The sequence below is a fragment of the Furipterus horrens genome, unplaced genomic scaffold, assembly GCF_987537825.1.
Source record: "Furipterus horrens unplaced genomic scaffold, mFurHor1.1.pri manual_scaffold_7, whole genome shotgun sequence".
NCBI lineage: Eukaryota > Metazoa > Chordata > Mammalia > Chiroptera > Furipteridae > Furipterus > Furipterus horrens.
The window spans coordinates 44,356,622-44,372,711 of record NW_028327177.1 but is presented as its reverse complement, the minus strand read 5'-3'; the positions used below and the strand labels follow the sequence as shown (position 1 = coordinate 44,372,711).

Here is a 16,090-nt window from a genome sequence, read left to right as displayed (position 1 = left end):
CGTACTACAAATATATATATATATATGTATATATATATAGTAAAGAAACTTTATTAACTAATAATATATAATTATATATCCTGAGGAAAGCAATGTACTCATATCCACACTTAAAATTCACCTTATGCAATCAAATGCACACTTACCTGGCAATAAAGTGTTAGGATTAAAGCAGGGTATTATTTTGGACTTCCCCTAAAAAGAAAAAACAATTGCCCCGTGTTAGCAAAATTTCTTAATTTTACAATAAGAGTTACTGGCACTAAACATCCACATTGAAGTGTTCTCTGAATGATATCATCAGACCCCACAGATTTGTGTCTCATTCTGGAGCAACAGTGGCTGGTTCCAACAAACACTCCTGTTCTGAGTCTATGCTATTTTCTACCTCAGTTGGGTTCTTCCAGCAATTCCTGGTGTGACACTTATCAACTGTCAATCTAGTGGCTGCTCCCTCTCAGCTACTTTTCCTGTTCCCACCATATCCATACCAGACTTGGGCCTTGGAGGTAAAATGCCTGAACCCTGGTGCAAGTAATTATTTTGACTTGACTTTTCTTCTGGTACTTTGAGCTTCACATTACAACCTGTCTCCCAAATTCTTGTTTTGTCCCCTTTGGATTTGGGAATTCATCTCTAGGATCTATTCTACATGCTCTCCTCCTCCAGTGAAAACACTCAATTTCTATCAATGTTTATCAAAGCTAGATGTAATTTTCAACAAAAAGTACGTGTGCCCTTACACAATAATTCATATTAATGATTACTATTTTAAATAGTGCTATTTGTTTGTTACATCCTTTATATGCCTTTTACTTTATTTTTGTGCTTTGATGACTGAGATTTTATTTTATTTTTTAACATCAAAATTATAAATTTATTTTATTTTTAAATTTATTTTTTATTGTATTTTTTTCCCATTTAAATTGCTCGGGTTCTTGAGGCAGACAGACTTTCACAGCAGTTGGATATCATATCTTATAAGATTACTGTGTGAATGCAGATATCACAGGGACCATCGATGCATAACCTCTACGTCTCTTCCTTACTTTTAGAGACTATTGGACATGTTAAAGAATCCAGCTTACTTGCCTTCCACCATCCTCCTGAACTCCATAATGACTTACGTCATATTTGCTGAAGAAATAAAGGAAAATTCCTCCACTTATGTATATCAGACAAATGTCAGTCAAAATGTGTCCTCCCACCCTTTTTACCAGTTTCTTTGACTACTATGTGCTTTCCCTTGGTACTTGGATTCATTCTGAACCTGCTCAGATCTTTGGTAGAGGTTCTTTTCCTGGTTCAGCATGGAAGCCCTGAGCTAGTGCTAGTGTAAAGCTAATGAGACTTCATTCCCAGATGGATGTTAGGACTGGCTTTGGGTCTTTGGATCTGTGTGCTGTATCTCGAGTAGCCATACAGGATTAAACTACTCTCCTCCAAGGCCACTCAGATTCTACTGACGTAATGTAACCATAAAAGGTAATGTTTACGACAGAACTTGGCTTCCCAATAATGCTAGGCTGAATCTCTGCAGGGTCAAATCAATCTACATCACCTTCTCTGGGATATGTATTCTCTTATGGTATATGTGTACTTGCTGTCTTTTTTTTTTTTTTTTTTTGCATAAATACTGTGAAGTATGGCTGCCACAATTTTTATTTGTTTCATTTACACAAATTTCCTGTAACCAGTGGACAGAAAAGGTTAACTCAGCAAGCCTGGGTTGTTCAAATCCTCACATTTTACAAAACAGCCTGTCTTCAAGACTGGCCTTGTTTATACTGTACATCAACTATAATTGAAAAATAAAACAAATAAATTATTTTTCAAAAGAAATGACTGTTTCAACACTCAATGTGATAATTTCTGAGCCCCTGGAATGCTCTGCCTTATAGAGTGTTTTGTATCCTTGAGCCCTGGCCCACACTGCACCAGTTTGATCCTAACAACATGATTATGGTGAATGTCTAGATCAGCTGAGGGTCTGGGTGGGAGGGCTGGGGACCGAGTGGCTGAGGTCAGTCACACAGACATGTCTGTGTGTCTGACCCCTAATGAAATCCCTAGACACCAAGGCTCAAGAAGCTTCCCTGGTTGGCAACACCTCATACATGTGTTAAAACACATCACTGCTGGAAGAATGAGGTGCATCCATGCCACTCCACTGGGAGGGGACACCTGAAAGCTACGCCTGGTTGCTCCTGGACTCAGCCCCATGGGCCTTTCACTGCACTGATTCCTCATCTATATCATTCTGCTGGAATAAAGCACAACCATGAGAATAGCAGCTTTTCTCTGAGTCTTTTTAGTGAATCATTGAGCCTGAGGGTGGCCTTGGGGACCTCTTATACAACCAGGATTTTTATTTTCTTTAAAACAATGACTGTAATAGAATAATAAAAGGGGGAGAGGGGAGTTTAGGACAACTATAATAGAATAACAATAAATGATTTAAAAGATGAAGTAAGATAATAGAATAACAATAAATGATTTAAAAGATAAAGTAAGATAATATAAAATAAAATATAAAAATGACTTACCTTATACTGAATATCCTGAAGGATTTCAGTCACAGCCTTTAGGCCTACATGTTCTTTTCCTATCTAAAATATATAAAGCATAAACCATAACCACAAAAGTATTAAATACTTAGCTTTTACTTAAAATAACTAATTATAAAAAAGAGGATCAAGTCCACTTGAATTTCCTTCTTGGGGAATAATTAAATGACCTTTTCATTAATAATCAGGTCAACATTTACTGAAGGTAATTAAAGTTGTAACAGAAGCTAGCACAATCAAATATTAGATATGTTCTTGGACATTTCTAAGAATCCACTCTAAATTTATTATGCTATGTATAAGTCACTGTGCTGCAAATACATCAAATCATATAATACAACAATATAAATGTTTCAAAGATATTTCTAAATCAAAATTACCCTTCACATGCCCAAACCCGTCCATTTTTACCTCTGGCATTTCTAGATCATTATTGTAAAGATTTCATCAATGTTGAAAAACTGTATTAACTCAGAAAACTGGGTATGTGATTTTATATGCGTCACCGATACCAGGACATTTCTTGGTTATAAATGGACATAATTTCTATAATCATCTTTGTGTTCTCAAATAATAATATGCTTTTCATGACTATTTTAAAATATTATATATCATTACATCTTTTTCATGTATATAATGCTCCAATAAATTTGAGGCTTTAAAAAAATCTTACATTAAGTAATCTTGACTTCATTTTTAAAAATTATAAGTGCAATTTGATTTCTACTTTTCAACCAAGTTTTAATGGCCCATGATAATGGAGCACCGTTAATAGCAAAGACAAATTATGACCTCAGATAATCACTGTTATCTCGAGCTTTTTCTCTTTCACGTAAACTTTTAGAGAATGACTGATAAGGAGCTAGAACAGCTGTCAACTTGTTTATATTCTCTGTCTCTCTCTATGTGAGCCAATTGTGAAAAATGCTAGGTGAAAGGCCATCAAAAGAAAGAAAAAGAAATAAGAAATCTACATAATCTAAAATATGCTGATCAGTTCAAAATAATCAAGACTTTTTCCAAGTGTTTGAAATTCCCGATATAGGCTCTAAAAACAGAAAATAAATTCTCTGAAAAACAAAAATACCTGAGGCAAATGTATTCATGAGTGCAAAGCCTGGACCTTTAAGCAGAAGCCTTCACCAGATCTCCAGGGAAAAAAAGACCTTTCTTTGTTTGACTGGTTTAACCACAATGTAGCATCTGGATGTCTACATCTAGAGTAGGGGTTCTATTTTCATTTCCTGTGTCTCTGTCAGATTATAACTATGAAGAGTCCACATCTGAATGCTGTAAAGCTATATACAGTAGTGTTCAGGAGCAAGGTCACTTACCTTGGATGGCTGGGTTCTGATTTTGACTCACTTTCTAGCCTTGAGTAGGTTTATTTAACCTCTATGCCTCATCTATAGAGTGGGGAGGATAAAAGTCATAGGGTGGGAAAGACAGGAAAGGGTCTAGTTGAGGAACTGGTATAAGTGACCCATGGCCATGGGCAATGGGGTGGGGATTGACTGTGGGAGAAGGGGTGGGCAGGGTGGGGGTGGAGCAATGGGAGAAAAAGTGGGACAACTGTAACAGAAAAACAATAAATAAATATAAAAAAAGTGATAGCATGGAAGATAAGACTAAATCGAAGACTTTAGAAGAGTGCATGGTGCATTATATAGTTCAATTACTATCACCCGTGTTCTTCTTACTCAGAATGCCATAGAGTATCAAATAAGTTTTTACATATAAGTAGCCATTAATAACTATTACTGGCTCCTTCTATCTATAAAGATTATTTTATGGGCAAAGCTTTATATCAGGTTCATAAATTCGATCTATCAAAATTATTCCATCTCTTCCCTTTCCTCTTCTGCCAAATTTTTGTTTGCAGAGGTTACAACCATCAAAAAGCAAGTATAGATCATACTCTGCACACCCCAACCCCTAAAATCCTACAGCAGTAGTACAGGTGACAACATACACGGTGCCACGAGTCCACCGTGAGCCATGAGACAATTACCTTCTTACCTCTCACCTTTGCCATCTTTCACCACCACCCAGAATGCAAACCCTCTGGTCAGTTTCCTCTCCTAGAATCTCAGCCCTGCATGGCCCTGTTTTTCCTGGCTCGCCTCATTTCCCTCTGTGTCCTCTGGAACAGGATGATGACTCCACATCTTTGACAAGCTCCCCTATCACCTACTGGCCTATGTGAACCCTGTCAGGTCTACCCAAGGTCACAGCATTCCCTGGCCTTTTGAGTAGACATTGTGCAGTCTCCCTCACATAAGACTGAAAGCTGTGGTCAGTGCCCTGCTCTTACCTTCAGATTGGTACTCAGACCCACATGCACAGGGCTGTACTCTGCGTGGACCATCTGCCACTGGTGGTGTCATGTTCTACTTGTCATTTCCTGATTCCTTGTAGTCTTCACCCCCTGCCATCACTCTAGATGACTTCAGCATCCACGTTAGTGACCCGTCCCCTCAGTTCATGGCTTTCAGCCCCATTCTTCCTCTGCAGACAGAGCCTAAGAACACACCCTGGCTTTGTTTTCATTCTGAAAACTCCTTACCTGTCCAGCTCTCTTCCACTTTTCCCTCTCTTTCCATTAATGCAGCACAAAGGGACAAGACTCTCAGAGATTCTTGGCTCTGTCTCTTTTCCTTCCTGCTTACACTAAATGACACCTCTTGAAACACTGTCAATTCTCTAATCCTTTTGTCCTCCTAAATCATCTGATATGCAATGGACCAATGGAACAATTTGCTAAAATTTTCTGCTCCTCTACTTGGATAAAGAACAATCCACAATACATTGTCCTGTACAAGCTGGGATATTCAATCTTAAGTAGGTCTCCCATGCCACTGTTAACTCTATTATCATTCTTCTCCCGGGTTATTTAAAAAACAAATCCCAAACTCATATTTCCTTTCCTCTATAAATAATTTTACTTTGTATCTCAGAGATAATAGAAGTCATCAGGCATGAACTCCCCTAATTTCCTGCTTTTTTTGCCTACAAATTAATCCCATTTCTACCCACCTTTCCCTCCTGGTCCTCTATTTTGAAGGAAGGGTGGGTCCCCTTCTATCCAAGGTTAGTCCATACACACATGCTCTCCACCCCATATCCCCATGCCTCTCCGGGACTTTCCTATGTCCATGATCCCATTTTTTGCTGGTATTTTTAAACCCTGTATCTGAACTAGCTCTTTTGGCTCAGAATAAAAACACAGGTGAATCTCGATCTCAAATTGAAACAAACAGGCCTTCACTGTACATCCCCATGTTGTGACCCCTTTTGTCTTTCTTCTCTTGAGTGAAGCTTCTTGAAAGGGACCTCTATACTCACTGCCTCTGAGTCTCTCCCCGCCCATTTTCTCGCCTTAGCGTAAAACCCCCGAATGGACTTCAATCCTTCTACTCTCTGCTTCCACTGACAATCCTGATCAGTCCTTCTTTCCTTCATGAAATTTTGCTCTCATGGTTTGTGTCATTTTACTTTCTACTAAAAGGCATTTTTACATAGATAAACTGAATTTTTCCTCATAGCAGACGTATGGCATCTTAGAACAAGTGCTTGTCCTCTCAAACCTCCCCTTGCCTCCAATATTGAGCTTGTTCCTGGAAAGAATCATGCTAGTTTCAAAGGTCTTGGCTTTCCAGTCAATGCTCTAATAGTCCCTGCTCTTCTGACTGTGACTATTTGGTTACTGGTATTTTTTTTTTTTTCTTTTTTAAAGAATTAGACATTACCCTCTAATTCTGGAACCACACAGAATGGAAGAATGCTTTCTGGTCCTAACTGGTGACAGCAAATCTCTGTGTGACCATAAACAATGAATTGACTTCTCTGGCCCCTGATTCTCTTCTGTAGAATAAATCTTTTATCACATCTAGTAAAAAGTAAGACAAAATTTAAAAGAGTCAGCCTAGGAACAAGATTAAATTTTTTACCTTTTAAAGCATATGATCTACCTTTGTACATTTCACTAAATTTATATAATATCTTTTGTCCACCACAGAGGTCAAATCTAAACTTTATATTGACTATATCTACCAAAATCTTTGCCAATCTTATTTTATCAATGTTTTCTATGGCGCACTTCAAATTATCTTGGAGCGGATTATCAATAACAAAGAACAAAAAGAATCTACTACATGATTACATTATTGATTTTTCTTAGATTTTTGCAGTCAGCCAAAGTCCAAAAACATTTCAAATTCTTTTTCATTGATAAAATGAACTCTGCTTTTGGAAGGCATTTTCTAAATCACTTCTCCAAAGCCTGTGAATGGCACTCTGAAGAAAATTTCTAATAAGTAAATGAACCAGTTGCTGCCAATGAATCTGGCTGCTCTTTCATGACCCACAAAGATCAAGTTTTGTACTGTTAAGTTATCAGGGTTCTCTGTATATGTGTTTTATTTTATTTTTTATTTTTATTTACTGACGAGAGAGAGCAAAGAAGGGAGAAGAGAAAAACATGAATTTATTGTTCCACCTATTTATGCATTTGTTGGTTGATTTTTGTACTTGTATATGCCCTAACTAGAGATGGAACCTGCAACCTTGGCTTATCAGGACGAGGCTCTAACCAATGGATTGGGCTGTATTTGTGTTTAATGTAACCACTATGTCATAATATTGAGGGAGACCAAAAAATATTCTGGGTTCCCATTCAAGATGGCAACGTAGAAATATGCTCGTCTCACAAACACAAAGAATCTACAACTATGTAGGGAATAATTCCCTGTGAAGGGGACCTGGAAACAGAATGAACAGAGCCTCCACAAGAAGGGGCAGCACCGAGAAGGGTAAGAAAGGTAGAAATATGGTCAACTCAGGGGAAGAACCACACTCCAGCTGAGGTATTTCAGTCAGGAGGGATCTCGAAAATATGGGACTTTTCCCTGAGGAGCTAGGGATTCAATCTCCACATCAGGCACAGGATCCTGCACAGGAGAAAGGAGCCCCCCAAACTCCCGGCTTTCAAAATCAATGGAGAATGCATCCAGGAAAACTATAAAACTGCAGAAAAAGAAAAACCTGCCCTTAAAAGGCTCACACACAGCCTCACTTGACTCAGAAATCAGTGCAAAGACAACATATAGAAAAGCACATAGGCTGCAGATTAAGAGTTCAACTTGCTAACCTTGACGTGCATGCTGGAGAGGCAAGAGGCAGCTAGGACTTTCTCTGGGGACTGAGACACTGATGAAAGTCATTTTTGTGATTTTGTTCTCCTGTGCTGACCTCAGAGCTGGTGGGTGGCATTTTACCATCTTCCTGCTAGTACCACTGGGCACACCCCTAGGAGAGTCTTGCCCACACTTATGCCTCAGCCAGAGACCCCATCCACTGGTGTGCCCACAGCAGTTGCACCCCCACCACAGTAGAACGATGCATGAAGCCCACCCAGCGGACGGCCCTGGAACACCTGGCTTTGGTGCCCAGAGTGGCATTGCACTGCCAATCCCCATAGGACATCTCCTACATAAGAAAATGCAAATTAAAACTACAATGAGACCTCATATCACACCTGTCAGAATGGCTATCATCAATAAATCAACAAATAACTGCTAGCAAGGATGTGGATAAATGGGAACTGTAGTGCACTGTTGGTGGGAATGCAGATTGGTGCAGCCACTGTGGAAAGCAGTATGGAGATACCTCAAAAATTAAAAATGTATCTGCCTTTTGACCCAGTGATCTCACTTCTGGGAATATACCAAACAGAACCCAAAACACTAATTTGAAAGAATATAAGTGTCCCTATGTTCACTACAGCATTATTTATAATCACAAATGTACGGAAGCAGCCCAAGTGTACATTAGTAGATGAGTGGATAAAACAACTATGGGACATTTACACAATGGAATACTACTTGGCCATAAAAAAGGAGAAAAATTTATCCTTTGCAACAGTATGGACAGACCTGGAGAACATTATGCTAAGTGAAATAAACCAGTCAGAGAAAGATGAATACCATATGATTTCACTCACATGTTGAATCTAATGAACAAACTGAACTAACAAGGAAAATGAGGACAGAATCATAGATGGAGAGCAGATGACAGCTAGTGGGAGTGAGTTAGGAGGTGGAGGGATTGATTAAAAAGTGAAAAGGACTCATGGACATGGACAACAGTGTGGATATTGCTGTGCAGAGAATGGTATAAGGGGAATAAATGGTAATGGAAAAAAATAAAGATTAAATTTTAAAAAAGAAAGGTAACTAAATGATTTTTTTAAGACTGCTATATACGCTGCCTACAAGAGACTTACTTCTCATCTAAAGACACACACAGACTGAAAGTGAAGGGGTGGAAAAAGATATTCCATGCAAATGAAAACAAAAAGAAAGCTAGGATAGCAATATTTAGACAAAATAAAATTTAAAACAAAGATGGTAACATGAGAGAATGAAGGGCATTAAATAATGAGAAAGGGATCAATCCAACAAGAAGATATAACACTTGTAAACATCTATTCACCCAACATATCAATAGAAGTACCTAAATACATAAAGCAAATATTAACAGATATAAAAGAAGAAATTACAGTATTATAATAATAGTAGGGAACTTTAACACCATAACTATATCAATGGATAGATCAAAAAACAGTAACTCGACAAGAAAACAGTGGGTATAAATGACACATTGGACCAACTGAGATTAATATAAGTATCCAGAACATTTCATCCCAAAACAGAAGACTACTCTCCAGAATTGATGACGTTAGGCCACAAAACAAGTCTCAATAATTTTAAGAAGACTATAGTCATATTAATCAACTTTTCCAACCACAAAGGTACGAAACTATAAATTGACTACAAGAACCTGGAAGACAAACAACATGCTACTAAACAACCAATGGATTAACAAAAAGATCAAATAAGAAATTCACAAATACCTTGCTACAGATAAAAATGAAAACATAATCTTCCAAAATATATGGGACACAGAAAAAGCAATTCTAAGTGGGAAAGTTTATACTGATACAGGCCTACCTAAAGAAACAAGTAAAATCTCAAAAAAAACAATCTCACCTTACATTGAAAGGTACTAGAAAAAAAGAAACAAAGCCCAAAATTATTAGAAGGAAAGAAATAATAAAGATCTGAGTAGAAGTAAATGAAACAGTGACCCAAAATAAATAAATAAATAAATAGGAAAGATAATGAAACTAAGAGCTGATTCTATAAAAAAAAAATAAGCAAAATGATAAACCTTTAGCCAGACTCATCAAGAACAAAAAGAGAGAGAAGCCAAATAAATAAAATTAAAAATGAAAGATAAGTTACAACCAACACCACAGAGATACAGAAGATTATAAACACTATAACAATTACACACCAATAAAGGGACAACTTAGGGAAAAAATGGATAAATTCCTAGAAACATACAATCTCCCAAGATTGAATCAGAAAGATTACTGTACAGACCAATTACTAGTACTGAAACTGAATCATTAATAAAAAAAATCCCAACAAATAACAGTCTACAACTAGACAGCTTCACAGGTGAATGAACTCTACCAAACATTTAAAGTTAAAACATACCCTTCTCAAGCTACCCCAAAAAGTTGAAGAGGAAAAAAGCACTTTCAAACTTATTCTACAAGGCCAGCATTACCCTGACACCAAACCAAACAAAGACACTACAAATATATATATATATATCTATATATATATATATATTTGTATATATATTGCAGGCCAGTATCCCCGATGAACATAGATGTAAAAATCCTTAACAAAATATTAGCAAACCCAATTCAACAATATCTTAAAAGGACCATACACCACAATCAAGTGGGATTTATTCCTGGTCAATCAACATACACCACATTAACACAACAAAAGATAAAAATTATATGATCATCTCAATAGATACAGAAAAAGCACTTAATAAAATGCAACACTGATTTGTAATTAAAAACTCTCAACAATATGAATATAGAGGGAACAAACATCAGCATAATAAATGTCGTATATGACAAATCCACAGCTAACATAATACTCAATGATAAAAAGATAAAAGCTTTTCCACTAAGATCAGGAACGTTGACAAGGATGCCCACTCTCACCATTTTTATTCAACATAGTATTGGAAGTCCCGGCCACAGCAATCAAATAACAAAAACAACAACGACAACAAAAGAGCTTCCTAATTGGAAAGGAAGAAGTAAAACTGTCATTATTTGAAGGTGACATGATATTACATATAGAAGACACTGGACTCCTCCGGAAGAAACTACTAAAACTAATAAATGAATTCAATGAAGTTGCAGGGTACAAATTTAAAATAGAGAAATCTGTTGCATTTCTATACACTAACAAACTGTCAGAAAGAGAAATGAAGGAAACAATCCCAATTACAATTGCATCAAAAGAATAAAATACCTAGCGATAAATTTAACCAAGGAGGTGAAAGGCCTATACTCAGAAAACTAAAGATATTGATGAAAGAAACTGAAGATGGCACAAATAAAAAAGATATAAAGTGCTCATGAGCTGGAAGAATATTGTTAAAATGTCCATACTACCCAAAGCATTCTACAGATTCAATGCAATCCCTATCAAAATACCAATGACATTTTTCACAGAACTAGAACAAATAATCCTAAAATTTGTATGGATCTGCAAAAGACCTCAAATAGCCATTGCAATCATGAGAAAGGAGAACAAAGCTAGAGATACCATGCTTCCTGATTTCAACTATGCTACAAAGCTATAGTAATCAAAACAGTATGGTACTCATAACCAAACAGACGTATAAATCAAAAAAACAGAATACCAAGCCCAGAAATAAACCCACACTTATACCATCAATTAATCTATGACAAAGGAGACAAGAATATACAATGAGGAAAAAGCAGTCTCTTCAATACACGGTGTTGGGAAAACTGGACAACTACATGCAAAAGAATGAAACTAAACCACTTTATTATATCATATTCAAAACTAAACTGAAAATGGATTAAAGACTTAAACTAAGACATGAAACCATAAAACTCCTAGAAGAAAACATAGACAATAAACTATTTGACATCAGTCTTAGCAATCATTTTTTGGACCTATCTCCTCAAGCAAGGGCAACAAAAGCAAAAATAAACAAATGGGACTACATCAAACTAAAAAGGTTTTATACAGTGAAGGAAACCATCAACAACAACAACAAAAGCAACCTACTGAATGAGAGTAGATATTAGCAAATACATACAATAAGGGGTTAATGTCTAAAGTATATAAAGAATTTGTACAACTCAATATGAAAAATATGATTTAAATATGGGTAGATAAACTAAATAGACATTTTTCCAAAGACAACATATGGATGGCCAACAAACAAATGAAAAGATGCTCAACATCACAAATCATCAGGGAAATGCAAACCAAAGCCACATTGAGATATCACCTCACACCTGTCAGAATGGCTATTATCAAAAGGACAACAAATAACAAGCATTAGTGAGGATGTGGAGAAAAGGGAACTCTTGTACACTAGTGGTAGGATTGGTAATTAGTACAGCCACTACGGAAATCAGTATGGAAGTGCCCTAAAAAATTAAAAATAAAATATCATATGATCCAGCAATTCCACTTCTGGGTATATATCCAAAGAAAATTAAAACACTAATTAGAAAACATATGCATCCCTAATTTTATTGCAGCACTATTTACAATATCCAAGATAGAGAAGCAAACTAAGTTGCTATTGATAGGTGAATGGATAAAAAAGATGTAATATATATTACACACATACACAGGAATATTATTCAGCCATAAAAAATAATGAAATCTTGCTGTTGAAGACAACATGGATAGGCCTAGAAGGTATTATGCTGAATAAAATAAGTCAGAGAAAGACAAATGCTATATAATTTCACTCATACGTGGAATCTAAACAAACACGTAAAACAGAAATAGACTCAGATTCAGAGAACAAAATGATGGTTGTCATAGAGAAGGGGGTTGGGAATATGGGCAAAATAGGTGAAGGGGATTATGAGGTACATTATTCCACTTATAAATAAGTCATAAAGGTGTAATGTACACCATGGGTACAGTTGATAATACTGTAAAAATTTTGTATGGTGACATATGGTTACTAGAGATTTATTGTGGTGATCATTTCATAAGTATATAAATATTAAATCCTTGTGTTGTACTCCTGAAAGTAATAAAACATATGTCAACTATACTTCAATGAAAATAAAAATATATTGCTTTCAAATATATATATAATAATGTATATATACTGCAAAATGAATTGGAAACAAGCATTCACACAATACAACAATCATAGGAGACCATTTACCTGAACAAACAGAGCGATGATGGCAATTCCATGTGGCTTCCCCACAGCCTCATCAATACTGCCAAACAGGGTGGAGTTCCAGTGGATCAGATGCAGCTGGGTAAGCAACAATAGACAGGTCACCTCGTTACGTAATGTAGTTCCATTTAGAAAAATAAAGACATATCAACTTTCCTTAACTATATGTATATGGTATTATATGCAACATGAATATCACAAATAGGCTACTGCTGTAATACGGGTTCTCTGTAGGAATGTCTTCCTTCATATATCTGAAGAGAAGCAATGCTTAGTGGACTGCTGCCTCTTCAGTCCTGCTTTAGTCCTAATCAGGACCACATTTAAGGAGACTGACAGATTTCACATTGATTTAGTGGCCTTTCTTTGTCATACCCTCTGGATCTCAATGGAACAAAACTCTGAGTCAGGACACAAACATGAGAACACATTCAAAGGATCAGTAGCTGCAGTATTTCCATCAAGAATAAGACAAAGCCAGTCTCAAATTCTGGTAAGTTATTTCAACCCCCTAAGAATATCCAGAGATAGGATCCTATAAAAAATGCTGCATCTTTTTAAAGCTATGGTAAAATAACGAAAGTCAATAAGAGGCTCTAAAAGGAGGCCATTTCCTGTGCTGGAGACAACATTTTATCTGTGAAGGAATGACAAACAATGCTCTAGAGGACTCCCTCACTCCTGGTCTCATAAAGCTTTGTAGCTTTCAAGTTTATCTAGAATATGCACTTGTTCCTACAGTCCTGACAAAACACTTGCAAGAAGCAAAATTCAATTCCCTGGCTAAAATTAAATGGCCACTGAGATTCTTAGTATAATAGTAGCGAGGTAAGCCTCTGCCTAGAATACCATCCTTGTCACTATAGCTTTTAATCAAGTTATAATTACTTACTACCTTAAAACACTGCCTCATTTAAAAACTAGTTCTAATCCAAAAAATAGCTAAAATTAAATCACCATGTCATTTTAGCATCCATATTAAGAATTATAGAAAATTATCATGAGGACTGCCACAAATTAGATTTTTCTGCTAAATTTGTCCAAGAACCTGATATTATAAAACTGACCACTAGAGGGAGGTAATGAAGTTTTCTACCTATATGTAATAGAAATGGTAGCCTAGGAAAAAACTATACCTAAGACCAGGGTCAGGTCAGGCTATGAAAAAGGCACATGGATGGACTATGAATGCCCAATAAATGTAACTGTCAAGGCACTGCCTTTAAGAAAACAATGTTTTACAACCTTTCAGTTAATAATCAAATACTAACCAATTTTAATCATTCCCTTTCTGGCTACAATAGCATAGGAGTCCCACTGGTACAGACAAGTGTACAGTGGTGCAGATAAGAACTGATTGCCTTAATTAAATCAAAAAAGAAGGCCCAAGGTTTAAATATAATTTTACTTGGCAAGTTACAAAGTTCTAATCAACATTTTTTTGCTTCTCACAGCCACATCATGGGGTATTTTTTCTGAAACAAAACAAATAAACCAAAAAAGCATGGTCTTTTTTTTTTTTTTTTTTACCACCCTCACAATTCAGCAACATTATCACTCATACTAGCTCTTCAAAATCTACTGCACATTTTTTGTGTTTAAAAAATTTAAGGGTACCCACTCCTTAAGTGTTTGCTGCACGTGGTGACTTCATGTCTAAGAGTGTAGTACACAAGAGTAACTTCACACTGGAGAAATCTGACAAACACTACCTGAGCCAGGTGATCAAGGTCAACATCAACAGTTATCAGTCATATTGGTGCAGGTGGTTAATTCAAGTACCAAGCAAATTTCCAACACATTCTGCAGATCAGTTATAACCTAGTATGCATTTAATTTTATGTAGTAATAACCTTGATGCACCACCCAAAAACATAACACTTTTAAGTTTACTGCCTCTCAGCTTTAGCCCACTCCTTGCTCCCCGAGCCCCTCCTCACTCCACCTGTGTTAGTCTGCTAGTGCTACCATTGCAAAGTACCACAGATTGGGTGGTGCAAACAATAAATATTTCTTCTCACAATTCTGGAGACTGGAGTCCAAAATCAAGGTGTCACCAGGATTGGTTTCTTTTGAGGCTTCTCTCCTTGACTTGTAGATGGCTGCCTTTTCCCTGTGTCCTCATATCATCTTTTCTCTGAGTACATCTGTGCCCCAATTTCCTCTTCTTGTAAGGACACCAGTCATACTGGATTAGGCCCTGCCCTACCAACCTCATTATAGTCTAATAACCCCTACAAAGATCCTGTCTCCAAATATGGTCATATTCTGATGTACGAGGGGTTAAGACTTCAACATATGAATGGGGTGGGGGCACAATTCAGCCTATAATATTATCTATCTCACTTTTTCCTCACTTTAATATAGTTTTTTTCAGATCTCAAAAGCTTGAATTATTCATATCAATTTCTGTTCTCCCACAGTCCCTTCTTTATTCCTATTACCTTATATTTTGCCCTATATTAGTGTTGCTCTGTTCCAAAAAGCAAAGCCATATAGATAAATGAAAATTATCAGTGCATTTGAAGAACTAAGAGAACCTCGTGGGTAACTAAAGGGTACATAAGTCTGGCAGTGATGGGAAAGATGAGGCTAGAAAGTCAGAGAGGTTCAGATTGCACAAAGCTTTGAATTTTATCATAACTGTGTTTTGGGAATCAGTACAGCAATACTGCAGTGAATATGATTATTACTTTTGCTGCTTAGACTCAAACTAACTCCCCCATACCAATGTCTTTCCTTCAAAGTTCCTTTTGGCATATGGGGACAAACTGAAAGTGTTAGACATGGGAGGCTGGAAGATAAGCCAGGATGCTACCACAGAAGTTCCAGTTGAAAATTTATTATACATTTGTGGGATGGTTTGTTTTATGTGCCAATATGGCTAGGCTATGGTGTCCACTTTTTTGGTCAAACACTAATCTAGATACTGTTATGAAGGTATTTTTTTAAATATGATAACCTTTAAATCAGTAGACTTTGGGTACAGCAGATTACCCTCTATAACATGAGTGGGCCTCATCTAATTAGTTGAAGACCTTACAAGGAAAGACTGAAGTCCCCTGAAGGAGAAGCAATTCTACCTCTACACAGCAACATTAAAATTTCATCTGAGTTTCCAAGCTTTGGCCTGTCCTGAAGATTTCTGAATTCCCAGTTTCCACAATCACATAATCCATTTC

The 16,090-nt window shown here is 36.6% G+C and overlaps 1 protein-coding gene across 4 annotated transcripts in view; it reads right to left on the bottom strand.

Moving 5' to 3' along the window:
- The window catches only part of CA8 (carbonic anhydrase 8 (inactive)), a 116,625-nt gene that overhangs the window by 35,048 nt on the left and 65,487 nt on the right, over positions 1 to 16,090 (bottom strand). For all 4 annotated transcript variants that reach the window (XR_016512289.1, XM_090282836.1, XM_090282835.1 and 1 more), the window contains exons 4-6: positions 12,891 to 12,986; positions 2,547 to 2,609; positions 147 to 195 (exon numbers count right to left, since the gene is read on the bottom strand). Coding sequence is in view for 3 of the 4 variants with exons in the window: in XM_090282836.1 (XP_090138962.1) it covers positions 147 to 195; positions 2,547 to 2,609; positions 12,891 to 12,986 (208 nt within the window). In the remaining variant the exon portion in view is untranslated. The remainder of the gene's footprint in view (positions 1 to 146; positions 196 to 2,546; positions 2,610 to 12,890; positions 12,987 to 16,090) is intronic.